Source organism: Panthera uncia, assembly GCF_023721935.1.
Source record: "Panthera uncia isolate 11264 chromosome B3 unlocalized genomic scaffold, Puncia_PCG_1.0 HiC_scaffold_1, whole genome shotgun sequence".
NCBI lineage: Eukaryota > Metazoa > Chordata > Mammalia > Carnivora > Felidae > Panthera > Panthera uncia.
Genome location: NW_026057582.1, coordinates 126343974 through 126371957, shown reverse-complemented (window position 1 = coordinate 126371957; position 27984 = coordinate 126343974). Strand labels below are relative to the sequence as shown.

Here is a 27984-nt window from a genome sequence, read left to right as displayed (position 1 = left end):
TTAAAAAAAAAAAAAAAAAAAAAGGGAAAATAAACAAGAAGGGTAAGCTATAGGGGGTTGGATCCCGGCTGGGTCGTCCAAAAAAACCAAGCCAGCACCCTGGAGGACCTGGGCTCACCGGCACAGGGCAGGTGAGTGATGGAAGGCACTACTGAATCCGAAAAATGGACCAGAGGAGCCTAGGGTTTTGGGACCAGGAAAAGAAAGGATACAGCATTATCTATTGATAAGAAAGGCACATAAAAGACAGACTGGTCCAAGGTAGAGAAAAACTATAGGCACGCTCGTTGCTGGTCTGCTGACCGGTTCCTGTGATAAACAAGCACAGTGAGCTCATGAAAAATGTGGGATGGATGGTGCATGGATACCTGAAGCATTGGTGCGAATGTACAAGATTTCACTCTTGGCCCCGCGGATATGGTCATTCTCCACCATGGTGAGGGTCACCGCCTTGACGTAAACAGCATACTGCGTCCAAGGCTTTAGTCCATGCAGTAAAATGCCAGGCTCGACGTCCTTGTTGGGAGGGAGGTCCACATCTACCATGTTCCAGCTGTTGGAGCCACAGGCATCCTGGCCATCATACTCCGTGACGTTTTTAAAAGGTCTGAAAGATAACGGGTGAAGCTCAGAGAAAGGTTTCGGTCCCTGCCATCGAGGCGCTCAGAAGCCTTGCCCAGGGGCCGAGTATGTCACCCTTTCTGTAACAGGAATTCTAAATAAAATAATCAATCGGATTTTTATAGAAGAAGAAAATGAAGCAACTGGTCCCAGGTTTCACCGTGGTTACAAACGCCCGATAGAACCGCAGCCGCTGCCTCAGGAAGGGTAAGTTCTAATTGTTACTGGGATTGCAGACACTGCTCCCTAAGAATATATGCAAATGTTGGGGCGCCTGGGGGGCTCAGTCGGTTAAGCGTCCGACTTCGGCTCAGGCCAGGATCTCACGGTTTGTGGGTTCAAGCCCCGTGTCGGACTCTGCCGACAGCTCAGAGCCTGGAGCCTGCTTTGGATTCTGTGTCTCCCTCTCTCTTTCTGCCCTTCCCCCACTCACGCTCTGTCTCTCAAAAATAAATGAACATTGGGGCGCCTGGGTGGCGCAGTCGGTTAAGCGTCCGACTTCAGCCAGGTCACGATCTCGCCGTCCGTGAGTTCGAGCCCCGCGTCAGGCTCTGGGCTGATGGCTCAGAGCCTGGAGCCTGTTTCCGATTCTGTGTCTCCCTCTCTCTCTGCCCCTCCCCTGTTCATGCTCTGTCTCCCTCTGTCCCAAAAATAAAATAAAAAACGTTGAAAAAATAAAAATAAAAAAAATAAACATTGAAAAAAAAAAGAATACAGGGGCACCTGGGTGGTTCAGTTGGTTAAGCATCCAACTTCGGCTCAGGTCATAATCTCACGTCCATGAGTTCGAGCCCCGAATCGGGCTCTGTGCTGATAGCTCAGAGTCTGGAGCTTGTTTCAGATTCGGTGCCTCCCTCTTTCCTTGCCCCTCGCCTGCTCACACCCTTCTCTCTCTGTCTCTCAAAAATAAAAATGTTAGGGGCACCTGGGTGGCTCAGTCGGTTAAGCGTCCGACTTCGGCTCAGGTCATGATCTCACAGTTCGTGAGTTTGAGCCCTGCATCGGGCTCTGTGCTGACAGCTCAGAGCCTGGAGCCTGCTTCAGCTTCTGTGCCTCCCTCTCTCTCTGCCCCTCCCCTGCTCATGCTCTGTCTTTCTTTGTCTCAAAAATAAATAAACATTAAAAAAAAAATTAAAAAAAAAATAAAAATGTTAAAAAATTAAAAAAAAAGAATATATGCAAATGCTATTTTTCTCTCTTCCAATTGTGGCACTTTTCACCATTAAAAAAAAACAAGTGTAATCATTTAATGCAAACATCAGCTACTGATGAAAAATAACTTTTGGAGAAAAAGGACTTTTGCTACAGAAAAACCGCGTCTAAAATACAGCTTCGGAAATCAAATTTGTTCACAAACAGTTGGGACGGCTTAAGTACCTTACTCACATACCCCTCTGTGTGGTCACAATGGAAGGCCATGAGTGACTCCCACGTGTAAATATGCTGAATGCGTAATAATCCCGAGACCTGCTTTCTCCACTGCTATGACCCTCCCTAGGACTCTGGCTCCGGCAGGGGAAAGGGGGCCAGATACTGCCATTAGTGGCTCTGGTTCCAGCCCCGGGGAAGCCAATCACTGGGGAAAGAGACCTACGACATCACAGTGGGAGCCGGGTAAGGAGGGTGACTAAGCAGGCTGGGGAAGCACTTGGACAAGAGGCAAAGGAAGGAAGAGGGAGACCCAACAAGAGCTTCCGTCTGGAGGAGGACATCGTGGCTGCTGTGGCAGGTGTCCCCTGAAGGCACAAAGCCTCCACAGATGCTGGGAGAAATCATGAGAGGTTCAAAACATGGAGGTCAGTCTCTCTCCCTTTTCCATCCCTAGTTCGGAGGGCTCATGACCTAGAGCAGAGGACGGTGCCTTGGGAAGGGCCTGTGGGTAGAGGGACAGGAATAAGCGGACAGATCGGTCTGGGGTCCCCTCCAGGGAAGCTGAGCACCCTGCACGGTGCAGGTGCTCCTGGGGTATGGCTTGGCGGGCACATCCCCTACCCCAGTTAATGGATGTCTGGACTAGCCTAATCCTCTAAAAAACAAACTTTGCTCTTTGGAGTTATTTTATGCCAACCCCTCTAACTACCCACTGGAGAACGAAAGGCCCCAAGCCGACACCGTAGTGTTGTGGCTGTCGCCGCGGTGATGGATGTCACGTGACAGCCAGGGAGGGTGGGGAGGGTGGAGCACGGGCTTCCCCACCCACAGCCCTGCCCACGCAGAAACTCACGCCTCCTTGTAGTAGACGGTGAAGCTGATGAGGTCCCTGTAGTCAGGGGGCCGGTACCGGTGCCAGGTTATGATGATGCGGTTCTTCCACGTGGTCGTAGAGGTGAAGTGCAGGACGTCACTTTCACCTGGGGCGAAAGGTACATCTGTGAGTGACAGGGACGGACGTCCTTTCCCTCCGAGTGTCTGACAAGCCACCTGCCCCGCACCGTTTCCCTCTTCTCCAAGGCTGGCTGTGCATGCTAATAAGCCCCTTTCTGGACTTCTCAGTGGCTCTCTTATTTCTACTAAGGACCCAGACTTGTTCCCACATGGAGCTGCGACCAGCCTGGTCCTTTGTTTTAGCACACTTGGCTGCGTTGGCCCTGCCCTACGAGTCCGAGCCCGACAGGGAAGGGCTGCTTGACACAGCCAGGCACCTGCCCTTTCTGTTGAGCCCTAAGACGCGGCTGCCAAGGGGGCCGGGGAAGGTGAGCCCTGTAAGCTGGGCTGAATCTTCTGCGATAGGAGGGCACCTGCTCTGTAGTGTTAGGAGTCTCCGCCTGCTCCTGCTCAACCAGCAGAGACCGGCTAACGGACCAGGTGTGCCACAGTGGGGCACTTTCAGTCTAAACGTGGTATCGGCCTGGAAGGACACGGAAGCTTCCCGGAGGCTCCAGCTGGGGCTGACATACCACCGGGAATGAAGTAAGCACTGACAAGAACAGTGTCACCTGGCAAAGCCCCCTGTGCTCCGTGGGACGTGGCTGGGGAGGTATGGCAGGGACCCAGCTCTGAGTCTCTGTCTTGTTCCTCTGGCCAGATTCAAAGGACCACGAGGACCGGGGAAGAGCTGCTAACCGCCTCTCCTCAGGGAGACTTGGAGCCCTCCTACAGACTGTCCTTTTCTGCCTCTATTTGCCTGAATCCTGACGTACTCAGTAGGTGAAGCGCAGGCTGAAGGCAGTTAATACTAAAAAGTTGGGGGGCAAAATGTGCTGATGTGAGATTAGAAAAACACTCCAGTTCCCGCTCGAGGGTTATTTAAAGAGAAAACATGATTTTGTTTTCAATGGGAAAGAAACGGCTACCGTAGTCACAATCTGATAGGGCAGACCGGCTGAGGTGGAGGAGAACAGGGAGTCCGGCAGGGGCTGTGTGGGCATGTCAAGGACAAGGAGCTGGTGGTTGCAAACACGCCATCCCGCCTTGCATCAGGCTTCTTCCCTCCAAAAACCCTTCCTGGGAAGTTTGAGTATCTACCGGGTAAATGCAGATGCCAGCAAAACTAATCAAATGCTAATAGTTTCTCGAACCTGCGTGTGCCGTGTGTGCACGTGCGTGTGCACATCTTTGATCCTATAAATCACTCTCTTTTTTTTCCTAAGACCCTTCCCTTATTAAAGGCCGAGGACAGAGAGACAATTTACTTTTAGAACTCTATCCACCTGAACAGAACCACATTTTCAAAAGCCGCTTTACATACAGGGTTAGCTGAGAGATGTACTGCTATAGCTCAGATACGGGACCTTAAAGGTAAAAGTCATGTAACCGTTGCAAGGTTATAATTACACTCTTCTAAATTTAAGAAAGCAGTGTCAATTCAGGGAGTCTACAGACTCTCTCCATCTTTCTCGTGTTGGGGTGTGAGTGAGGAGAAGGCCAAGTGAGAGACAGACACCCCAGGGCTATGCACTGGGCTTGGGGCTTAGCCCCCTCTGCCCTCAGGCTTCCCCTATGCTGTGGGCAGTGGAGCTGAGCTCGCTCCCTGGAGGGAACTAGCTCCTCTGTGACAAATAATCTGACCGTATGCCTATGCATTAAAAGACATTTAAATTGGAGCACCTGGGTGGCTTAGTCAGTTGAGCATCCAACTCTTGATTTCAGGTCAGGTCATGATAGCAGGGTCGTGGGATGGAAAGCCCCACGTTGGGCTGTGCACTGAATGTGGAGCCTGCTTAGGATTCTCCCTCTCTCTCTCTAATATATATAATATATATTAGAGATACACTAATATATATTAGAGATTATATATAATATATAATATATATATAATAATATATATTAGAGATTATATATAATATATAATATACACATATAATATACATACATTATATATATATAAAATACATGGACATTTAACTCTGCATTCTGTAAGCACTTCTGGAAAATCTGTGTAGGAACCTATTTATAAATGTGTAGTGCATTCATCTAGATGCTAAGGGAGAAGCACGAACATGAATGTGTCATGAATCTGCCCTGTTACCGACTCTGAACATACACACGTGTGAGCAAAGTGCTAGTTACGGAGGCCTCGTGTCCCCCCACCCCCAAGTGAAGCGAGGAGGGGACCACAAACGGAGCCGCTGTTCTAGACCGGAGGAGGAGGGGCCACTCACAGGAGGCTCGCTCTCCGTTGTTCCTCGTATTGATGTCCCCTTTGCTCTGGCGCCCCTTAGTCCCAGTCACCTCCTCCATGCGGTAAATTTCGGAGACGCACAACTTGGGGTTGAAAGCAAAGTACATCTTCCCAGCTTTGATGGTCAGGTTGCGGTGGCCCCAGTCCCAGAGCTGCTGCAGGTTCTGGTTGTCGAGGACATAGAAAGAGTAGTTCCTGGAAGCACAGAAACCACCGTGAGCTCTCCGGCCCTTGCCCAGTGTCCCCTCCCACCCACTGGCCGAGCCACACGGGCCGTCCTCCACACGTGGCTCCGGAACACGCTGCCTTTGCCAGTGAGAGACTTAGTCATTAATAGTGGGGAAGCGTGGACAGTTCCTGTTCACAACAGCAACCATCTGATTCCAGGACAGCGTACTGGAATCGGGAAGACACGAATTAATTTTAGGACCTCTATTACCAACAAAATGATGCCTCGCGTACCAGAGGGTGTTGCTGGAATCATTCCACAGAAATGCCTTTGGGTATTTCTCTCAGAGCAGAGTATGTATAATGCACTTGAAGTCAGTCCACGGGAGAACAGACACGCTCGGCTACTCAACCGGAACAGCTTACATATTTGCTGTAGAAAGTCTGCCATTATCCTTGGGGGTAAATCCCACCCGTGCCATCAGCGGTGTCTGATGGGGCAGGAGGCAGAATGGGGACAGGGAGCCAGACTCAGTGGTGGACCAGCCCTGGGCCTGCTCCCTCCTCCAGATTCACCCCATCTTGAAAAGCCTCACCACCCGCCTTGGAGAAGGTGGGGAAAGAGAAACCACCCCCGCTAAGGGCAGTCCCTCTGGGCCACATCATCCAGGCAACAGTGACTCAGTATCCAACACAAGGCTAGTGTGCACAAGGCTTGTTTTCCAAGTGCTGGGCTCCACTCCCAGAGTTTCTCATTAGTAGGTCTATGTGGGCCAAGAATCTGCATTGCTAACCTGCACCCTGCACCTCAGTGGTGCTGACACCTTCAGGTGCCGGGATCGTACCGGCAGAAGCACTGGTCTAACAGGTGCTGGGCACTGACAAGGGGCTGGAGGTCCAGAGCTAACCAAGTGAGTTATGGGCGGACACAGAAGCAGCGGCTCCACCTGTCGACGGAAGGGAAGATGGGAGGACGGCGGAATCAGCAACAGCTCTGGCTACCCAGAGAGAAATCCATGCTCCGGGAGGTGGGAGAACAGATAGCTACAGCTTAGGGGTCTGGAGAAAGATCCACGCAATAACGCCCCTTTCTCCGGGTCCCTGGGGAAACCAAGCAGGCAGGACCTTGCTGCCCATCCAAGTCCTCTGGGCTGAAAGGTCAGCTCCACATAGACCTCGAACCTGTCTTCTCCCTCTCCTGGTCCCCAGCCTCAGGCTCTATCCGGGGCTCACTCGAGCACTTTATACAAAACAGAATTGGTACAGCACTTTGAGCTATTTCTAAGATCCACTTAAGGATCCAATACACAAACTGCTGGGAAGAAAGGATCCAGCCCCCTTTCCAGGGCCAAGAGAGCCAGACAGAAGTGTAAAGCCCTCTTCTTCCCTAGAGGCTGTGTCCATGGGCCCCTCTCTGCACCTGGTGAGGTTCTTCATGTATACTCAGACCAGGACCTCCACCTGCCTTGTCAATCCCCAGCCTGAGTCTCATTCATTAAGAAAGCAAAACTTATGGTTAAAATGCTGCCAAGCAGACTTGTGATGCACTCATGGGAATTCACAAGGGAGTTCGGAGACAGGGGTTCAGGACTACAAATGCCATGAATGAGCCACGTAGCCATGGGCAGTTCACTTAGAACTTTCTGTAGCCATCAGTCTGGTTCACTCATAGGACTAGGAGGGTATGAACACATAGTCAGGACAACAAGGGGTATGAACATCTGAGCTCCCTGTTGGTTTTAGGAGTCCAAGACCCTAATGCCCGGGAGAAGTCACAACGCTGAGCTGGAATCTGCCCCACCAGCCTGAGCCCAGCCCCCCGACAAGCACTGGGCGCTGTCCGTCCACACACGTGCAGGGGTGGTGGTGGTGGGAGTCCTGCCCACACAGGGTCCAGTGGGCCAAGTAAGTCCAAAGGCAGCACCTCTCAAACCAAGCCAGGCTCCTCACTAACCCACCCTGAGGTCCCCTGACACATTCATGGCCACCAAACCAGGTGGCCAAAACTTGCGAGGCAGTAATACTTTCCTTTCGGGAAGAGCTCACTCCCTAACACGTATATCCACTGAAAAAGGAACATGACATGTTGTCCAAATGAATCGAGACTCAGCATACGCAACGCAAGGCCATGTGTACAACTGGGGAGCGCTGGGACGTGGCAAGGTGAGATGGGCCATCCCCTTGGGCCAGTGGCCACTCTCCTCCCCCCCGCCCCCCGCACTGCCAGGCTGCAGAAAGCAGGGTGATGCATGCATACAACTGACGGAGGGGTTTGCAGGTGGAAACAGATGCCTTCTATTCTCCCATTCTTGCCCACGGTTACTTCCTGCTCTGAAGGACACTCTGCAGTGCCGACACCAAACCCCAAAGGGTCTGGCTGCTCCCAGGTTCCTGTCTTGGTCCCAGGGGACAAGATCTGGTTGGTGCAGAAACCTCTAGGCCGGGAGTGCAGGCCAATTAACCAGGTCAAGCTCCTGTCTCAACTCGGGGTGAGGCTTCCTTTTAGTAAACGGATTTCACTGGCAGGGAACAGAACTACACGGAAAATACCTTCTGAACAAAACATGCTTTTCCCCATGGAGGAAGCATGAATTATAAATCAGGAACTTGACAAATGAGTGGCAGGCACACTGAAATTCTGTGTATGTGATTAATCACTTTGAAAAGCAAGATTATCTTTTTACAGTAAACACAAACATTTTTTACAACACTGAGAAGGCCTGGGGCCAGGATACCAGTATCAATAAAACCCAGGCGTTATGGAGCCTGTGTGAGCGACAGAAGAAACAAAAATAAAACCCTCGTCAAAATAATAACCAAGCCATCAGGAGCTGCCTGTCAATAGTGTTCTTGTTTCTCCAACCCCAGGTTGGGGCCTGGCTCCGCCCCAAACTTCCCTCCCATGATTAGGTGAAAATTAAGAGACGGTAAAAGGCAGAGAGACTTGCCTGCACATTTACACACACAGGCACACACACACTCACAGATTTTCATTGTTTCCTAAAGGAAATGGCTATATACGTCAATTAATCAATGTGATTTCCTAATTGTTTCTAAGCTTACTGCCTTTACATTCATAGAATATATATAAAAAAATTAAGTTGTTTCTTTTTCTGTAGTCACACAGATGCCCGGGTTTTATAGGTATTGATATCCTGACTCCCAGCCCTCCTTGTGTGGCAAAAGATGTTTGTTTCTGTACTTGGGTGGGCCCCATCAGACAAAATGTAGACCAATTCAGGTGGGTTGCAAGCAATCCATCATTTCCTTGAGGATACCTGTATATTATCTGTATTGATTTATATTCTTTTGTAATGTTTATTTTTTTTAATTTAATTTTATTTTTTAAAAAATTTTTTTTAACGTTTATTTATTTTGAGACAGAGAGAGACAGAGCATGAATGGGGGAGGGGCAGAGAGAGAGGGAGACACAGAACCGGAAGCAGGCTCCAGGCTCTGAGCCATCAGCCCAGAGCCCGACGCGGGGCTCGAACTCACGGAACGTGAGATCGTGACCTGAGCTGAAGTCGGTCACCCAACCGACTGAGCCACCCAGGCGCCCCTGTGATGTTTATTTTTGAGAGAGAGAGAGAGAGAACGAGAGAGAGAGAGAGAACGAGAGAACGAGCAGGAGAGGGGCAGAGAGAGAGGGAGGCACGGAATCTGAAGCAGGCTCCAGGCTCCAACCTGTCAGCACAGAGCCCAACGTGGGGCTCGAACCCACGGACTGTGAGATCATGACCTGAGCCGAAGTCGGACACTCAACCGAGCCACCCAGGCGCCCCTAACTGTATTGATATATTCTAAATACCTAGTATATACTAGACACTCAGGTGTTTTATTCATGGCTCCAGTCTTGGGGCTGTCTTCCTTGAGTAACCAATAACGACCACCTCCCCACCTGCTCTGATGAAGGGCAGGAAGGATGTGGAAGCAAAGGAAAGCGAAAGGGCTGGGAATCTGCATGGTGCACAGAAGACAGCTCCAGGGCCAGTGTTTGGAGCACTGCATTGGAGAATCCAAACATCAGGGTCTGAGCATCATCTCCACCGCTCACTAAGCAACAACTCTAGGCAGTGTCTTATTTGGCTTCTCCCAGGCTGGGAAAAAGGGGATTGAGGGCTAGGAGTTCAAACTACGGGGGTGGAAGGGATATTCCTGCCTTTCAGCCCTTACTGACAAATTGAAAAAAAAAAAAATCTGCAAATACACAGCTGATCGTTCCCTTTCATTTCTCAGAGAAACCATAGACTCTTTCCGGCTGTCTCTAGGGGGCATCAGAATCCAGCACACGAGGACCATCTCCAGCATCCTAGCAATCTGCAACAGATACAGGATTTGGCCTTTTCACAGATGCGGCTTTACACCACATCCAATCTCCCCCAAATCCGATATCTGCACCAACCTTGGGGGCTCAGCAAGGGCGGGCATTTATATTCAAGTGCCACTAGGCACCAGACAGAAACTCAGAACATGTTTCCCCTTTTTTTCTAAATAGCTTTACTGAGGTAGAATTTACCTACCAAAAACTGTACCCATCATAAGTGTACAGAGCCATGAGCTTCATAAATTTATACAGCTGTCCAACCATCACCACAATGCAGTTTCGGAATATTTCCACGATGTCAAAGTTCCCTCCCTGCCAACGCTGGTCAGTCTCTGCCCCTACCCCCAGCCTTCACCAATCTGCTTGCCGTCTCCACAGTTTTGTTTTTTGTAGAAACTAATGGAATCACGTAATGTGCAGCCTTTTGTGTCTGGCTTTTTTCCCACTTAGCTCAATGTTTCTGAGGGTTACCCATGTTGTTATATTATTGTTGAATAGTATTCCATTGTGCCACAGTTTATCCATTCATCTGTTGATGGACATGTGGACTGTTTCCAGTGTTTTTTTGTTTTTGTTTTTGTTTTTTTTTGAGGTGGGGGGTGGGCCATCATGAATAATCCTGTTAGGAACATTCACATTCAGGTCTTGTGTGGGCACGTTTTCATTTCTCTTGGGAAGATACTGGGTAGAGCCTGGAATTGCTGAGTCATATGGTTGAGTCTTTATTTTTAAAAGTCCCCACAGCCCTGTTGCAGCCTAATCTGAGAGTTGCAGGAAGGCAGAACGAAGCGCCAAGTTTTGCAAAGTCAAGTGGTAGGATAGTGAGCACAGAGATGCCTAAAGGCATCCAAGGTTTTCAATTCTTATATCCCCTGCTACCTGCATCTGCTTTTATGCTTTTTGGAGCAACAATCCTTGGGCACCAAAGAATCTGAAATTCTAACTCCTCATTTGTCTGATGCCATAAAAAAATAAGGGTGTCCAAATGAAGGAACTGTCAAGATAGCAGAAATATTCTGTTTTCTATTCCAGGGCTTAAAAATTAGTCATTTTATATAAATCTTACACGTGTGTATTACAAGACCCATTTCCTTCTTAAGTAGCAGAAAAACCTTGATTTCTCAATGTCTAAGGCTATTAGTCTAGAAACACATCACAGTACGCAGCCTGAGTCACGTCCTCGAGGAAACCTGGAGGTCTGAGTGCTTGCGGACAGACTGATGACTGCCTCATGCTGTCGGGCCCTGTTCTTCCAGCCGCCAAGTACCTTGCTGCCTGTTCAGATGTGATTCTGCCCACATCTTTTGCCGCCCTGGAAATCAGATTACAAAATCGGCTCGCTTGGAATACAGACTCGAGCTCCACTCCAGGTAAAATGCTTGAGCTTCATGTTCTGCACTTGACTCCGTGGTCTGGGTTGCGCAAGGGACTCAGAGGTAGATCTCAGTTCCAGTCTGGAAAGCCAAGGTCTTCAGATAGAAGGATCCCTGTGCTATGGACTTGTCTGCTCTCCATCCAAACAAAATGCTATGAAACTTCCATTGAGCCAAATGGTGGCACTTATTAGTGTTCTTGTCAGCTACAGAAGTTCAAGAAAAATGTCCTTTAAGGCAGTAGTGTGACAAGAAAATATTTAGGAAAAGAGGCAAAGTGCTTTGAGGAGGCACACGTTGAGAAGAAATGACAGGACACAGCAATGGTATCCAATTGTGGCTACACAGTGAAATCACCTCGGATTCTTAAGAAAATCATTGGCGCCTGGATCCCACCCCCAAACATCCTGACCACACTGGGAGTGCCACTTGGGCTACTGGGATTTTTCTTTTACCTGTCCCCACCCAAGAGGATTCTAACGTGTCGCAAAGTTTGGAAAGCACTGGGATAAAAATTACCTTGGCTTAAACCAAAGGTGCACAGAAACGAAATGTCCAGGCCGCTCTGCTAACTCTCCTCGGGCTCGAAAGGATACATTCCATCGCTTACCTAAATTATAACCTCCACGCCTGGGTGCATAACACCTTACGTAATTCTAATACCACCTACCTCTCCAGCATTATTTGCCAAACAGGTCCCAGGATGCCCCAACTTGCCGCCTTTGCGGTTGCTGCCCTATCCTGAACTGCCCTCTTCACCTTCTGCTTTCTGAGTGTTTCTGGAAACACTTTGAGGCCCATGTCAAATGCCACCCTGGGATCTTTGTAATCAGATTATCTGCCTCTTTCTCATGCCCGTGGCACATTCCTTTCCCTTCCCTGGGAGCACCTTGCAAGTTCTGCTTCTGCACTGTTGTTGGTATTTATTTTTATCATATTCCTTTCTTCTCTGCCTCTCTCTGACCCTTCCCTCCTTGCAGGCGTGGGGAGAGCTGGTGAAGGGCTGGAACGAACGCTCTTCCTAAGTTTCAGGATGCAAAACAAAGAATTGAGTTGTTGCTGGTGGGCACACCTGGTGCAAAGAGCTGTAGGGGCATTCATCACAAGTGATGATGACCTAAACCTTTTTTGGTCATGGGTGGGGAAGGCCCATGAGAGAACGCAACTCCCACCAAGACAGGCAAGAGTCTCAAGCACCCCAGCTAAAGAGAGAACCCCCAAGGAGCGCCCGGGTGGCTACGTCAGTTAAGCACCCAACTGTTCATTTTTGGTTCAGGGTCTCGGGGTTGTGGGATCGAGCCCTGCCTCAGGCTCTGAGCTGAGCAAGGAGTCTGCTTAAGATTCTCTCTCTCTTCCTCCCTGCTCATGGTTTCTCTCTCTCTCTCTCTCTAAAGTAGTAGTCTCTCTAGAGAGAGAGAGAGAGGGGAAGAGACAGACAGACAGACTCCAAGAAGCAGCACATAGGAATTAAAGGCTGGAAGCCCAGCATCCTCGGAGCCTACAAGGGCCACTGATCAGCAGCGGGGTGTGAAAACCCACAGCCCCATCTGCCCTCCCTTGTCATCGAAAACGTTAATAGCAGACGGGGGCCTGAAGCATCCTGGAGCCTGGAGGAGTCCCAAACACCTGAGCAATGACAGGCATCCTTTAAAGAGCCCCCACCGGGACTTCAGGTTCTATACAAACTTCAGGTAGTCAGAAATGTGTCATCTACATCCCTACAAATAAAAATCAGTCTTAGTTCTCAGCTAAGTATCTCAGCTTTAAGGGCATCATACTTTTCAGTGGCCACGTGACTGAAAGGTAATCCCCTCGTATAACCATTCCTAATAAAAATTACACTCTTCTCCCAGCTTTCATCTCTATGTATATCACTTGTCAGCCTGGGGGAGGGGGGGAACGTGTGTCTTTAAGCAGCAGGAAAAGTTGCTGATACCGACCTGCCAAAGGAAAAGTGCTTACCAACACGAGGGATCCCAGAAACACAAACCTGGAGAGAAAAAGAGCTGTGCTAAACTTCACTCTAAGATTTCATGTAACAAAAAGTAGCCAGCACCCCAAAATGGCAGAGCCCCAGCTTGATGTACAAGTGACTTGGGACACTGTGGGGCATAGTGGCAGCCTTCTTGGATTTGTGGGGAGAAAGAAAGTTTTTTTTTTCCTCGAGAATCAGTGTTCCCAGTGGGGAGGACAGTGTGCTTTTCCAGGATGGAATGAAGGGCTGCCCTCTCTCTTTAGCTGTATCAGATGATGGAATTTTAAGAATTTAAGACTGACCAAGAGTTAGTCTGAGAAAAGCAGGGAGGCTATAAAGAAACCCTTATGGGGTAACTCTATCCAGTCGGGGCAGATAAATCAGCAAGGACAACCTTTCCCATGACCTTCCCACCTCTTTCTTTCCTAAATGATTTCCCCAAATTCTCTTTGGAAGGAATTCGCTCTTTAATGAATGTCTCCTTTTATTGCAAAGCTTAAAGCCAGGCAAGAGTTGTATTGAAAGGGAGTATGAAGAGAAAGGTATGTATGCAGAGGTACACGCAGGCTAACTTCTAGAAAGAAACCGTAGCAAGAAACATCAACTCTTGTTTACCTGGTAGTGAAAAGCCTCCAGCTAGTTTAAAAGCCCCGATCACAAAGCATACTTCTGCAGAAGGCAAAAAATTCTACCAGTAGTATAAATCCTGTAGGCTAATTGATAAAACAATTTTGTGACTCATGATTTCTGTGTAACAAAATGAACTATCAAGACTCCTCCAGATCGCTTACATTCCCATATATAGTTTACCCGTGAACAACGTGGGGGTTAGGGTGCTGCACTCTGCATAGCCACCAACGCACATGTAATTTTTGACATTCCCCACACTTATCTACTAATAGTCTACTGTTGACCAGAAGTCGTCCTATCAACAATTGATTAACACATATTTCATATATTATATGTGTTATATACTGTGCCCCTACACCAGAGTCAGCTGGGGAAGATGTTAGTTAAAAAATTATAAGGAAAATAACATTTACAGTACTGCACTGTATTTATCCAAACAAAACTGTGTATAAGGGGACCCGTGTGATTCAAACCACATTGTTCACACCAAGGGTCAACTGTATTTTAAAAGACGGAATGGTTTTCCACAGTGTGTAGCATCCTGAGGTAGATAAGAGTCATGCAAATGATGATTAAGCACCTTAGACCTATTTCTATTGCTTTTGGCACAGAGGGTCCCCATCAGCACCCCTGTCTTGTAGACACGCAGCCCATGATCGACGGGTCACAACACACTTTTCCAAAACAGCAACATCCCACGGATGGAGTCAAGTGTCTGTGAGACTCCACCTGAGGACATGGGCCATCACGCAGGTAGCGTTGGACCCGCAATACCTTCGCTTCCTCCTAACAAGAAAGGGCCCTCACCTTAGTAACGCAGAGTCTTAAAAGCACGCTGCTTCTTTTGTAAAAGGAGGATGTCGGCTCATGACATTCGGAGCACTTACCCCTCCAGCTGCTCCTCTCCTAAGATCTGGCGAAGGTTTTTGAGGAAGGACAAGGAGACCAAGGCGTGGGAATGGCGGATCTTCACGTAGCCTGTCACCACCTCGATGAGTCCCATGAAGTTCTCCAGCTCCGAGGCAATGTTATCTGCACGAAGAGGGGGGCCGCGTTAGCGAGCGTTCGCGAAGCATGAGGATGCCACACTCGGCTTCCCACAAACGTGTTTGGAGAACGATTCCGTGGCAGGTCGTGGTGCCACTGAGAGGCTCAGGCCGCTGGTGCAGGAACTTGCCATCCCTGTCAAAAACGTACTTCCCTGGGCTTGACTTTGAACAACCTCTCCTGGGACAGGGCCCCACAAGAGTCAGGGGAAGGAGACTCTCTAGAAGGCTGGGTACCATAGCTCCCGGGCTGATTAACAGAATGTAAAATCATAAATACCAGACTGCCAATTAGCGAAGGCTGACAAATCTGGGGAATGTCTTTTAATACGCTCTGTCAACAGACAGTGCTGCCTCCACAGTACAAGGGCATGACTAAATAAACAACGTTTTCTCGGTCTCATTAGGAACTGCCTTTGCTGCATTTCTAGTTCCTAAGATACAGGGATCTATATTTAAAGGGTCCATCTTACTAAGATTGGAAGAAAACACACCAAAATGTTAATGATGGTTATCTGCTGGTGATGTTTAAAAATTCGTTTCTGTGCTTCTGTTTTTATAATGCACACATATGATTTTTCTCTAAATGTTTTTTATAATGCACACATATGATTTTTTTCTGAGCGTTTTTATAACGACACATGATTTTTAAGTGTTTTTTATAATGCACACGTATGATTTTTTTCTGAGTGTGTTTATAACGCACACATGATTTTTTTTCTGAGGGTTTTTTATAACACACACATAATTTTTTTCTGAGGGTTTTTATAACGACATGTAAGATTTTTCATAACGAGAGAATAGTTGGAGAAAGAGCTGCTACTACTACCTATGTGAAAACAACATAATGTATCAATGGTGTATTTCCTGGAATCTTGTTATAAACACAGGAAGTTGCCTGCAGTTGATATTTCAAGGAAAAGATCCTGAATTTTAAATGTGGGGCAGGATGCATGCCTGATATGAACATTTAAAAAAAAAAAGAAGAAGAAGGTTTGGTACTTAAAGGATATGTTCTAGGGATAAGGACATCTTTTCAAAAATTAAGAAATCTAGTAAGAGCCAAAGGAATAAAGCTTTAGAAGCACCTTAAGGGTAAGAAAATTCTAGCCAGAGATGCCAAGCTATCTCTGTGGTGGTTGTGTCAAAAGTGTTATGAAAAATCAGGGGTTTCAAAAACTCCAAATGGACTGAGCATAAACATGTCTCTGCCATCTTGAAACTATAAGAGCTCCGCTCACTCACTGAACACAGAGTATTAAGGACAAGTAAATTCACAGAATAAATAAATCAGTCTTTTTTTTTTTCTCCATCTGTAAAGATTTCTCCCCAAAAGGATTTAGGGAACCTCGAGGTGTTCTTACTACTTTTATTCTAGTGTAGGCAACGATCATCAGTACCTTGACTGAGTGGTCCCAGTGATGGAGAATTTAAGGCTAGAAGCTGTTGTCAGCTGAAGATCAGAAACGAAAATATCACAGAATAAGTCCATGAGTAATGCTTCTGCACACATGCAATTACCAGGAATGCCATCTACTCCAAATGATGGCAATCTTACAGGGGTGAAGACTGAAGCTTTGATGACATGCACTTGTATTTTTTTTTTTCCGGCTCTCCAAAGTAAATTAGGAGATTAACCACTCTTTGGACTCAATAAAATTTCAAAGTGGTATCATTAAACTCTTCTCTTTGCTCAGTCTCCTCAATACATTCAAGTAACCAAAACTCTTTGGACTTGGAGCCACGTGATCTCGCTCCAGCTGCAGGCTGCAGGGTCATACCTTTGGTCTACCAGCCTCTTCTGGGGCTTGTGTGTGTTGGGACCTGCATCTCCTGCAGGGGCGATGGGACTAACAGAAAGACGAGTGGCGACCCACAGCGCGAATCGACACTGAGCCCACGACTAAAAAACAGACTGCCTTTCAATCTGTTTTTTTATCTTGAAGGGAAACTCAAAAAACAGGTGTTGGGCACGAGGCTTATACACCATGTTGTTTTTCTAGGCCCGTACTGCAGTTGTGAGGCACGGATGGGAAGGAAAGACAGCAACAAAAGAAAACCAAGGGATCCAGCCATCTCTTCCGGGGGGATGGAATACTTACTGCCTCGGCGGATATTAATGAGCAGATTGCCCTTGAAGATGGTGCATCCTTGGAGCATTTGAGCAGAGGTAACAGAATCAATGGTCTTTGTTTTCTTCTCCTCCTCGCAGACCTTGGGGCAAGGACCTTCACAAGGGATGCAGTACATGCTGTTGAAGATAAAGAATCAACCAAGAGAACTGAGTCAGCTCCGTGCATTAAAAAAAAAAAAATCATGAAGGTACGCTTTTATTCTGGTTGTTTTTGCGGCACATGTTACAAAATGCAACGGTTCTGAAGCACGTAAGTGAGCACGCCACATCTCATCCCTAAGCCACCCAGGATAAGCCACTCAAGTTGCAACCAAAAGGAGAAAGTGCCTACAAAGGAAAAGCGTGCCTCTTGTTTCCAGACAAAATATGTGGTACACCCTTGAGGCATCCTATTGGCTGGGGAGCCAGCTGGTTCCATGTGGGAGAAAACAGCCTGGAAGAAAGGACACATTCGCTGGTGGCTCCTGTGGAAAATGGGGCCGCTCTCCGATGTTGTGGCCTTCCCTGGCACAGCCTGGGAGACTGCACAGGGAGAGCACAGGGCCAGCGGTGTCTCCGCCACAAAGGGGATACTAACTCTCGAGGCCCGCCTCCCAACCAAACCCAGTGAGGGATTCCCAAAGGCATGTGGAATAGCACAGATCCATCATTTTCTTGCTAAAGCACAAATGAAATTATGTCTGGACGGTGTTTTGCAGCAACTTATAAATGGATCTGGGTGGTTTTCTCCACTGTACACGCGATGAAAGCGAGGAACTTGCACTACTTTGTAATGAACTCCTGTTTCAAACGCTATCCCAAACATCCTGCTAACCACCAAGATTCAGGGATCAGTGAGTGAGACTGGCACTTCTCCTGATCACCTACGGTTGGTTGTTTAAGAAACAGCGGACAAAATGCTCATCAGGTTGCTGAACCACAGACCCGGGATCAAAGTGGGTTGATTTCCAAACAAAATAAAAGGTACAACCTTATGGAACATGTGTGTAATAAACAGAATGGTGAACTGATGAGCCAGGTGTATTTTCCAGTGTTGTTCTTGAATGGTCTTTTCAACTTCATGAAGGTAAGTAAAAAACATTCAAGAAAGCAGTTGTAACTCTCTTCTCATGAAAGTCTTTTTTTTTTTTTTTTTTTTTTTAATGGAACTTTCCTGCATATCTAAGGCAATGGCGCAGGAGTTTGTTTTGTTTATAAGCTCATAGGTAAACAAAATTTCCCTGTTCTTTTCCCATTTCATGTCAGGAGAATGCCAGGCAACGTTTCCCAAGGAGCTGGGCCAAGCCCAGAAAGGCAGATTTCTCTCTCCTGTAACATCACACACAACATTCTTACTTCTACCGTGGGTAGTAGCTTCCCTTCAGCACTTTTTGTTGGTCGTTTATTACTTCTAACTCACCTACACACCACATAATACACCCACCCTCCCTTTCAAAAACCTTTTTTTTTCCTTGAAATAATTACAGATTCACAGAAGGTTATAGAGTACAGAAAGGTCTCCTGGACCCCTCACCTACTTTCATCATCTAAAGGTTACATCTTCTATAATAATAATGCAATAGCAAAACCAGGTAATTAACACTGCTACAATGTACCTATAATTCTGTGTGTGTCATCTTATCTCTTGTGTGATCTTCATGCAGTCAAGTTACAGACGTACCTCACGAAGCTCTCCCATACAGCCACCCTGTCCTCATTTCCCTAACTCCTTCCTGGTGACCACCGATCTGTTCTCCAACACGGGAATTTTGTCATTTTTGAGACTGTTATATAAATGGAGTTACACAGTATGTGACCTTTTGAGACTGGCACATGAGTCTCTGGCATAGTATGAGACCTTTTGACACACAGCATAACGTCCTTGAGATCTATCCGAGTTGTTGTGTATTTCAACACTCTGCTCCCTTATATTGCTGAATTATTCCTCCATGGTATGCATGTAACACAGCGTGCTTAACCATTTACCTACTGTGGAACATCTAAGTTGTTTTCAGTCTTTGGCTATTACAAATGAAACTGCTATGAACAACTGTGCACCTGTTGTTCTGTGGACGTATGTTTTCATTTCTCTGGGATGAATGTCCAGTAGTATAACTTCTAGGGTCGCGTGTTAAGTGTAGTTTAGTTTTCCCTGACGTTTTATTCAAATAGCAATTTCTGAACCAAACACCTTTGCTAAACTGTCTAGGAATCATCTAGCACTTTAAAAATGTTTTTCCAAGGAAGTGCTCTGATTACATGTTTATAGATTAAGCTTCCTTGAATCCATTCTGGTACGGAGGGGGTATAAACAGCATTAATAAATATTTTAAACTCAGTGTCAAATAGGCCTTAAAGGCTGAGAGGGGTATTTATTCTTTCTTGACGGTGTTTTATCTTAAAATAGAAGAGGTATATCTGTAGCTCTGAACAGACTATAAGGGCTGGTAGGGAAAATAACAGCTCGATTCTTTGAAAACGCACTGCAGTGGGAGAAACAACACTGTTGAAATGCTTAGCACTCCCTTCCTTCTGGCGCACTACATTGCAGGACGGGGTACCCCGAGGACAAAGATGGTAGCACCCCCAGTTCTTGCACCAGCTGCCCTATCTCCATTCCCACTCCCACGGAGGAAGCATAGCTGCGCCTCATGTGGGTTCCAGGCATTGCCCAGGGCACTGGGAAAGCCCTCCTAAGTTCTAAGTCTGCCAATAAAAGGGGACTGAAATGTGGTAGACTTAATTCTGGGTGGAACGTGTATACTTTAGAGCTCATTGTGAGTCCCTGGCACACTATCTTTTAGTTAAAGCCATTATAACAGGTGAAAAGCTGTTCTATGTCTAATATTATGAAATAATGTCAGTTCTAGCTTTGTTTTGAAATTAAGCCTAGGGTATAAGCCACATCTCCAAATATTACACTGGAATACACAATCCCCTTTTGAAAGACTTGCTTGAGGGGTGCCTGGGTGGCTCAGCGGGTTAAGTGTTCAACTCTTCGTTTAGGCTCCCATCCTGAGCTCACGGTTCATGGGTTCGAGCCCCGTGTCTGGTTCTGCAGTGATAGCGCGGAGCCTTCTGGGATTCTTGCTCTCTTGGCCCACGCCCCCAACCACCCCCACCCCCACCAGCTTGTGCATGGGTGCTCTCTCTCTCTCAAAATAAATAAATAAAACTGCTTGGTGCAGTTACCAGAAATAGACTGCAGCAAAAAGCAGGTGAGTTGCACATTCAAAATTAGTGTTTACTTTTCTAATAGTATTTTTTACTTGCAGAAGATTGCTACAGAACCCAGGCACATAAGGGTCTCCTGGTGCTAAGCTAATCATGAAGGAAGCATTTGGCCCACTGCAACTGAACTATTCTTCCCTAAAAGTCCTCTGCTCTAACAGGAGGGAAGAACAACCCCATATCCCTAGTCTTCTTTTGATTCCAGGGCTATAGTTCCCTATTTTACAACAATGCTATTATTGCTTTTTGAAAAACATAAGCCAACAACAAATTTACGGAAGCCCGGTGGGCATGCACGAGGGGGATGGTCTCTGCTGTGGACAACTTCTTTGCTTCCCAAGTGAAGTCCCCACGTTCAGGAAGGAAAACGAGAGAGACGGACAAAAACGAGGGAAGGTGACGGTGGAGGAAGCCAGCGAGCGAGAGGAGCAGGTGCTGACGGACAACAGGTTACTTTATAAGCTGCCGGTTAGTCTGGTGCTGCTAGCATGGGCACAGGATGGAGCTTGTGTTATCGGACTTTTGGGCCTGCAGGCTGCCCCAGGGATGCTTGGCTCGGCTTGGCTTTCCGCCTGTGCTCCCAAAGACTTCACTGGGCCTGTGCCGAGTGGCAGGAAGTGGGGCAGGGCCATCCTAAGTCTACAGCCCTCCCAGGTCTCCCCCACACCCCAGCACAGCCTGGATGGTAGCCTGGCAAGTGCAGGAGGGGAGAGAGTGACCTCCAGGCCGTACCTAGGCCAGCAAGTCAGGTACTTAATTTCAAATGGCCAGGTAGTACACTTCCACAACAAATGCAAGCCATTTATTATTATTATTATTATTATTATTATTATTATTATTATATTTATCATTATTATTACTATTATTGTCCAACTGCTCCTAGAATCTCCTACAAAATGTCAGTTACGCCTGTCCTCTCAAGTGGACCCATCGCTCTTAACCTCCCGGGGTTCCCACCGCCCAGATGGAACAAAGGCAGCGCCAACCTCCCTGCTCCCCGGGGGGGGGGGGGGTGTGGTGGGGGTGGGAAAGCGGGGACTGCGGGACTGACCTCTGACTCCCGTTCCGGATGAACCCCGAGGGGCACTCCTGCATGCACTCGCCGTCATGGATCACGAACCCCTCAGAGTCGCTGCTCTCGGCGCTGGGGATGTTGGCACAGAAGTCGCGGTCCACGCAGCGCCAGCCCTCAAAGCGGTAGGTGTTGGGCGGGCAGGTGGGCACGCAGACGCCGGCGTAGTAGTAATGCCTGCAGGCCACGCAGGCCGTGTCGTTGTCCGGCGCGCTGCAGCTGCCCAGGCACTCGGGGTGACAGCACTCGTTGCTGTCCGTGCACGCCCGCTTCCCGCACGCGCTCGGGCACACTGTGGGGGCGGAGGGGACAGCGTGTGAGACTGGCAGGGGCTGGACAGCCTCCTCCGGGCCTGGCCTGCATGGTTGCCGGCCCCTCCCCACCCCCCCCCATCCCCACCGGATCTCTCCAGTGACCGACAACCTACCACCCACCCACCTACCCAACCACCCCGCTCTGCAGTCCCCACTGACTCGCAATGACAGCATTACAGACCCTAATCACACTTTCATCAAGGCAGGGAGAATATACTCTGTATTTGGAGTCAGGAGACCAGGTTTAAAGTCCAGCCTCTCCTATTTGCTCCCGGTTTGCTCCTGATGAGTCATTAGCTTCTCTGACCTTGACCCTCTCTCTTTTCTCATCTATAAAACGAGGGTAGTAACATCCACATTAGAAGTTTGCCCCAGGCCAATGTGATAATGTGGTAGCCCTATGGGAACAATACGGTGTATTATTCCTTTAAAAAGCATTATGCGCTGTTCATTCTGCATTTTGAATGTATGCCTTGAATATCTTAAAAAGCCTCCGTGTGCAGAAATAGTTATTTCAAAGATTATTTTATTATTTATGATATTAAGAGTATCTTAAAATCGTTTAAAAAATCATTTACTTTAAAAATGATTAACCTAGAATATAGTAAAGACCATACTATTCAGGTTTACAAAATGGCTTTAGAGAAGTTTGTGTCTGCTTGGATATCAAAGGTCTGATTCCAAAAAATGATGGTATTAACTTACTCCCGTATCTTAACCTATTATATAACTGAGAGGACCCTGCGTCGGACTGTTTTCCTCAAATACAAAAACAAAACAAAACACAGCAACAAAAAAAAGGGTGGGTGGGCAGTGTCTCTGAGTCCGGAGGATTCACAGCGTATTAGAAACATTCTCCTTTGAGCCCCTCTGCTCAACTTAAGTGAAAGCGGTGCCTAAAAACCAGAGATCCACAATTCATGTCCCAAGCAGATGAGCTAGCATTTGTCTCCATAACAATGCTGTAATGATCACACTCCATGGGGCTGTTAGCCTCACTGGCAGATAAAATATAAATCAACAAAAATATGAAATCTGGTTTGTATTAGATGTCTCCTACTTTTTCTTGAGCTGGGAAACAACACAAAATTATTTAAATATGTATATTATTGACTCTGACATATATTACTTAGTGAAGATTCTATTGTTTTTCCTTATAATCAAAATATGTACTCAAAATAGTATCAGAGATCACAATTAAGAAATGAAAATATATAGGAGATCTAGTCCATTTGCCTCAAATGCCCCCTTTATTAATACCTTCATGTGGAACGCCCCCACGCCCCTCCCAGGTCCCTTCCTACGCATGTGCATGTACATATAAATATCTACAAAAAAGAACAAACCATTCTGAAACATTTTTTGCCATAATATACCGTGGATTCTGTAATCACTTAACACCTGCATTGCATCTCACAGTATAGTGTAGGTTATAACCTGTCTCCTACTATGAGACATTCTGTTTACTCCCAACATTTTATTATTACAATGAACACTGCAATCTTCATGAGAATCCTTAATTATTTCCTTAGGATCAATTTCCAGAATTGACCTCGCCAAGTCAAACTATGCTCTGGAAAGTTTGTGCCAATTTACACCCTACCAGTTGCATCCAAGAGTTCCTATCTTACTGCAAATAGGTGAATTTAAAAATGGACATCAGAACTTGGACATTCAAATAAAAACTGTCACCTCTGAAGAAAACGGACAAATTCTCAGGATACTGTTGAGCTTCTTAAAATAATTTTGCAAGCGTCTCCTTTGAAATCATCTTTTGGCAGAGACGATAAGTTGCCTTCCGTTATCTATTCTTTTCATCTATTTTGGTAATAGAACCTTGAGTTTTTAATTGGGCATGTTGCCCCCAAAATATATCTAGATATTACCTCTCCTAGCCTCTCTTGTAGCTAGAAGTGACATATGTCCTAGTCAGTGAGATGTAAGAAAACCTTTTGGCTAGAACTTACTGGAAGATTCCTTAAAACAGAGTGAGCATGCCCTCCCTCCTTGCTGGCTGGAATGTAGGATCAATGCATCAAGCTCAAGCAGCCATCTTGGACCATGAGGTAGGCCATTAAGAAGGTAGAACAAGATAAAATGATCTTGGTCCCTCATGACCGTGGACTGCTTACCTCTAGACTTCTCTAGATGAGAGAGAAGTAAACTTTTATCTTATTTATGTGCCTGCTATTCGTTAGATCCAACTGAAAAAATCCCAACTGAGATGCACACCTTCAGAGCTACTTACAAGCAAAGAAGACAACCATTCTTGTTGGTTTATGTCATTTTTGTTTACCAGGATTGCCTCAATGACTTCTGGCTATTTCTAAAAACTAAGCTACCCAACAAATAACGAGAAGTAACTATCTCTAAGCACACCAACAAAGTATGTATTATAGACAGGAGTTCCTAAAATGTTGAGATACAAATATTGTCTACCAAGGAGACCATCTTGAAGAGGGTAACACTAATTTGAATTTATAAGCCTTGCATATCTGTAGTAAATGCACACAGACATGTGCATGCATACGTGCACACACACAGGTTCTACCATCAGCTCTCACACATGAACATATCTAATAATAAAATAGATTAAAAGACTATTTAATTTCAAATATATCCATTATGGAGGTAACCTCAAGGCTCAAGATCTAAAGAACAAACAAACTGTGCATCTTTGGTTCAGGTTTTTTAAACTAGTAACAGGAACAGAAGGCCATTTATCCTTTAGTTATCTACCTGTTTAGCAAGTGTTCATTTAGCAACGTGCTGCACCTGTGTGTCAGATGTTGCCCTCAAGGAATGGACAATATGGCAGCTGAGTACAGGGGCGAATGGAGGTGCATGGCATGCCCTGGGAACCAGGGAAGGTTTTGAAGAGGTACTGAGGCTAGAGCTGCAAGATGAAACATGATAAGGATGAGAATAAAGAATAACACAGATGAAGGGCACCCGGGTGGCTGTCAGTTGAGCATCTGATTTCAGCTCAGGTAATGATCTCCCGGGTTGTGAGTTCGAACCTCACGTTGGGCTCACTGCTGTCAACTTGGAGCCCACTTAGGATCCTCTGTCCCCCTCCCCACCCCCCGCTCTCAAAAATAAACATAAAAAACCCCCTGAGTCCCAGAAACTGGGACCAGTATCTGCTTGCGAAACCCCCTTTCCCTCGCTTATGATTTAAATAAAATGCTACGTAAAATCATAAGTAGCAGACGTTCACAGTAAATAGTATTAAAAACTCAAGAGCATTTAAAACAATGAAAAAATATCCCCGTGCACCGGCTGGTAATCAGTTATACCCAAATGCAAATGTTGCGCATTTCCAGTATGAGAAAGAAAGAAAGAAAAACCCTGACAAAGTATCTGCAGCTTTATTTTGCATTCCATTCCCCATTCCAGTGGAAATAGCATCTCTGGGCAGTGGTCCACCGAGACCCTTCAAAGGAGTGCATTACATGGAGCGGCACGGTCAGTCAGTTCTTGCCACAAGCAGCACACAGGCTGGGGAATTAGGGTTTTGTTTCAGCGACGGGAGCTACTTCAGAAGGAATTTCAGAAAAGCTTAAATTAGGTAAAATCATGTTATTTATAGGCAGAACAATTCCTCTTAAAGGGATCACAAATCAAGGGGTTCCTTTGTGTTACATGATCTAAACTGCACACCACATATTGAATACTCTAGGGGAATAAAAACGGGGTGTGACGGGGACAGAGGAGAAAGGAGAGGTCACTTGTTTTCTGGAGGACAAACTCTAAATAAGAGGCTGCTCCAGAGACGGAAGCTGGTGTTCCCCCAGCAGCACAATCAGGAGGATTCTGGGAGGCAGGAGAACACTCAGGAAGTTCAGGATTAGAGAGTCCTGGAGTCAGCCCCAGAAGCCTGCTGTAAATTTTGTCTCTTCTCAATGTATATAAATATTATTAGTGTTTAGGACTATTAAGGGATTTCTTGAAAAGCCCTGGGCAGTGCGTCTCGCCAGCAGATGGATGGCTGCTCCACACAAATGCCAAAACTTAAAATTTAGTACAGTTACCAAATTTCCAATTACGGAGCTGTAGAAGAAAAAGAAGAGAGCCTCTTCCCTGGCTTTCATGAATAGGAGCACACCTAACATGATTAAAAGGCATTTCAGCTTTTCAAAATAAGAGGAAAATGGAAGCTGCTATAAACTAACAAACACACAGGGAGAAAAGCAAATTTATTTTGCCCACGAGATCCTTCTATTCATTGGGATTCTCAGAATGACCAACAATAAAAACAAAAGCCTATCTAAACTGCTGGAAAAACTAACGACATGTCCCACACCAACCACTAAAAGGATTAATTTGGGGTCACGGCCACATAAAAATGAGGTGTTGCATTTAAAAGCTCATTCCCTTCATTTTGGGGGGCAGCAAATAAGTCACATATCAGCCTTTAACTTCTTCCCTCCCTGGTGTCCTTGTACTTATTAAGTTCCTTCTAGTTTTTAGTGTTTTGTTTTTGTTTTTTTTTTTTTTTACATTTGTTTTTGTTCTTGCCAGTCAGTTCCTTAACAATCTTTACCAAAGAGAAGCCATTTTAAAACCGATTATGAAGTGTTCGGTTGGAACTGAAGGTGGAGAACTCAACCTCTTCTCACGGAACAAAAAATTGAAAGGGGGCCATTTTGGAAATTATTTGGGATAAAATTGTGACAAAGAATAGAAATAGTTCATGGATGTTCGAGTGAGGTCAAACTTCTGAGTCAAAACACAGGCTAGTTTTGAGACATCTTAATTATTTCTGGGTTACCCTCTGTGACACATGCCTTTCCTGACTGACATGCATCCTTATGCATAAAGGTGAACCACGGCTAACTCCAGGAAAATGCACTTTAATTTCCAAAGTGCATAAGGGACATGCAGGGGCAAGAGAAATTTTATGGTTTTCTCATCCTGCTAGGGGAGGAGTTGACTCCATCAGATAGAATCGTGAGCAGGGGGAGGGGAGGGACACCAGCTGGGTGAGCTGAATGCCCAAATCCATTCAAGGCTGTCGGCATTGTCCTCCAGGGAGCACTCAGCCACAGGTGAGGGGATGAGAAAGGCTCCTTTGGACTGTTAAATATCAGCCTTAGGAGCCAGGCCCTAGGCTAGGTCCTGTAGACACACAAGCACAGGACAGCCAGCCCTCCTGGGGCTCCCCACCCTGAGGACAGGCAGTGGGAGTACCAAGAGAGGCAAGCAAGGGATGAGTGAGGAGGGCTTTACAGGAGAAGGGACTGCCAGGAGCTTGAAAAGCCAGCAGGAGCTAGCAGGTGCATGGGGGTGCTGGCAGAACTGATGGGGAACGCGGGCCAGGAGAACCAGACTCAGGAAGAATGTGTGACCGACCAAGGCTTTGGGGACTGCAGGGGTACAGGAGACAGAGAGGAAAGATGGTGAGACCCAAGTTAGAGAGAGGTGAGAAGGGCCTTTTAACCCACAAGTAGGAGTTTGGACTACTCTTAAAGAGGAAAAGGATGCTATTTAAGGATTCTAAGCTGGGCGTCACATGAGCAGATGTACATTTTAGAAGGATCACTCTGGCTGCTATATGGAAAACAGAAAGGACGGGTGACCCACGGAGTCACAGTTGCCATCACCGTGCGCCGTGACAGTGGTCCAGATCAAAGAGGCAGTGATGCGGATGGGGAGAGCAGGCAGCTTGAAGATACATCTGGAGAATGTGGGAAGTGTGGCGAGCTTTTGTTTTCGGAGGGACAGAGAAAGATCAGTTCAGTTTGGGATGTGTTGCTTGGTGTATGCCAGATGCTCTCACACTGTAAAATAATCTTCAATCTGTCCTCCCTTTTATCCTCATGCATACTCCTCCCCACCCGTCACCCCAAGCAAAGACCTCCATCAATGGGAGCAGAGTGTGAGGAACATCAAGGCTTCCCTGGCTCAGGGAGAGCTGCTACATTTTATCCCAGTGTATTAGGCTGGGCTCTCTAAACAAGTCAGCTAGCGTCAAAAGCAGGCTTATGGGAAAATGCTTAGAAGCCATGAAATAAAACGAAAATACAGCTGGTACAACTATGTATGAGCTACACACATACCTGTGTGTGTGTGTGTGTGTGTGTGTGTGTGTGTGTGTATGGCACATATTTATAGTAAAGCACAATTTCCTCAAAAGGAAGACAAGAAGAATCTACCTATCAAGTTTCTTGACATCCTGAGAACTGGCTAATGGAAAACTCTGGAGAACCACTGCCTTGAAATCCCAAGCAGAGCTTAAAACAACTGGCAGACAAGCTTCTGCCTGGAAGACTGTCGTATAAGCCAAATCAGTTACCCGTGGCAAAAGAAAGTTCACGTGGCAACCGGTATCTTAAAACGTTCCCCATAGAAAGTCACATTTGCAACAATGTTTCTCTTAAGGCCAAAAGAAACCTCCTCCTGTACTAGAGAAAACATTGATTGCATTCAGGTTAGATTCCTGAAGATACTCCGTCTTCTCTGTTGGATCCAAGAGCATTCGGTGTGCCCA

The 27984-nt window shown here is 46.6% G+C and overlaps 1 protein-coding gene and 1 long non-coding RNA gene across 2 annotated transcripts in view; one reads left to right on the top strand and one right to left on the bottom strand.

The window, feature by feature from the left end:
* Positions 1-27984, bottom strand: part of IGF1R (insulin like growth factor 1 receptor) — a 252109-nt gene that overhangs the window by 46664 nt on the left and 177461 nt on the right. The window contains exons 3-8 of the mRNA XM_049614035.1: positions 21157-21469; positions 16864-17012; positions 14603-14747; positions 5223-5437; positions 2846-2972; positions 369-607 (exon numbers count right to left, since the gene is read on the bottom strand). Coding sequence (XP_049469992.1) covers positions 369-607; positions 2846-2972; positions 5223-5437; positions 14603-14747; positions 16864-17012; positions 21157-21469 — 1188 coding nt within the window. The remainder of the gene's footprint in view (positions 1-368; positions 608-2845; positions 2973-5222; positions 5438-14602; positions 14748-16863; positions 17013-21156; positions 21470-27984) is intronic.
* Positions 2113-17905, top strand: LOC125910253 (uncharacterized). The gene is made up of 2 exons (XR_007453905.1): positions 2113-2417; positions 16974-17905. It is a non-coding gene; the product is annotated as an uncharacterized LOC125910253 (long non-coding RNA).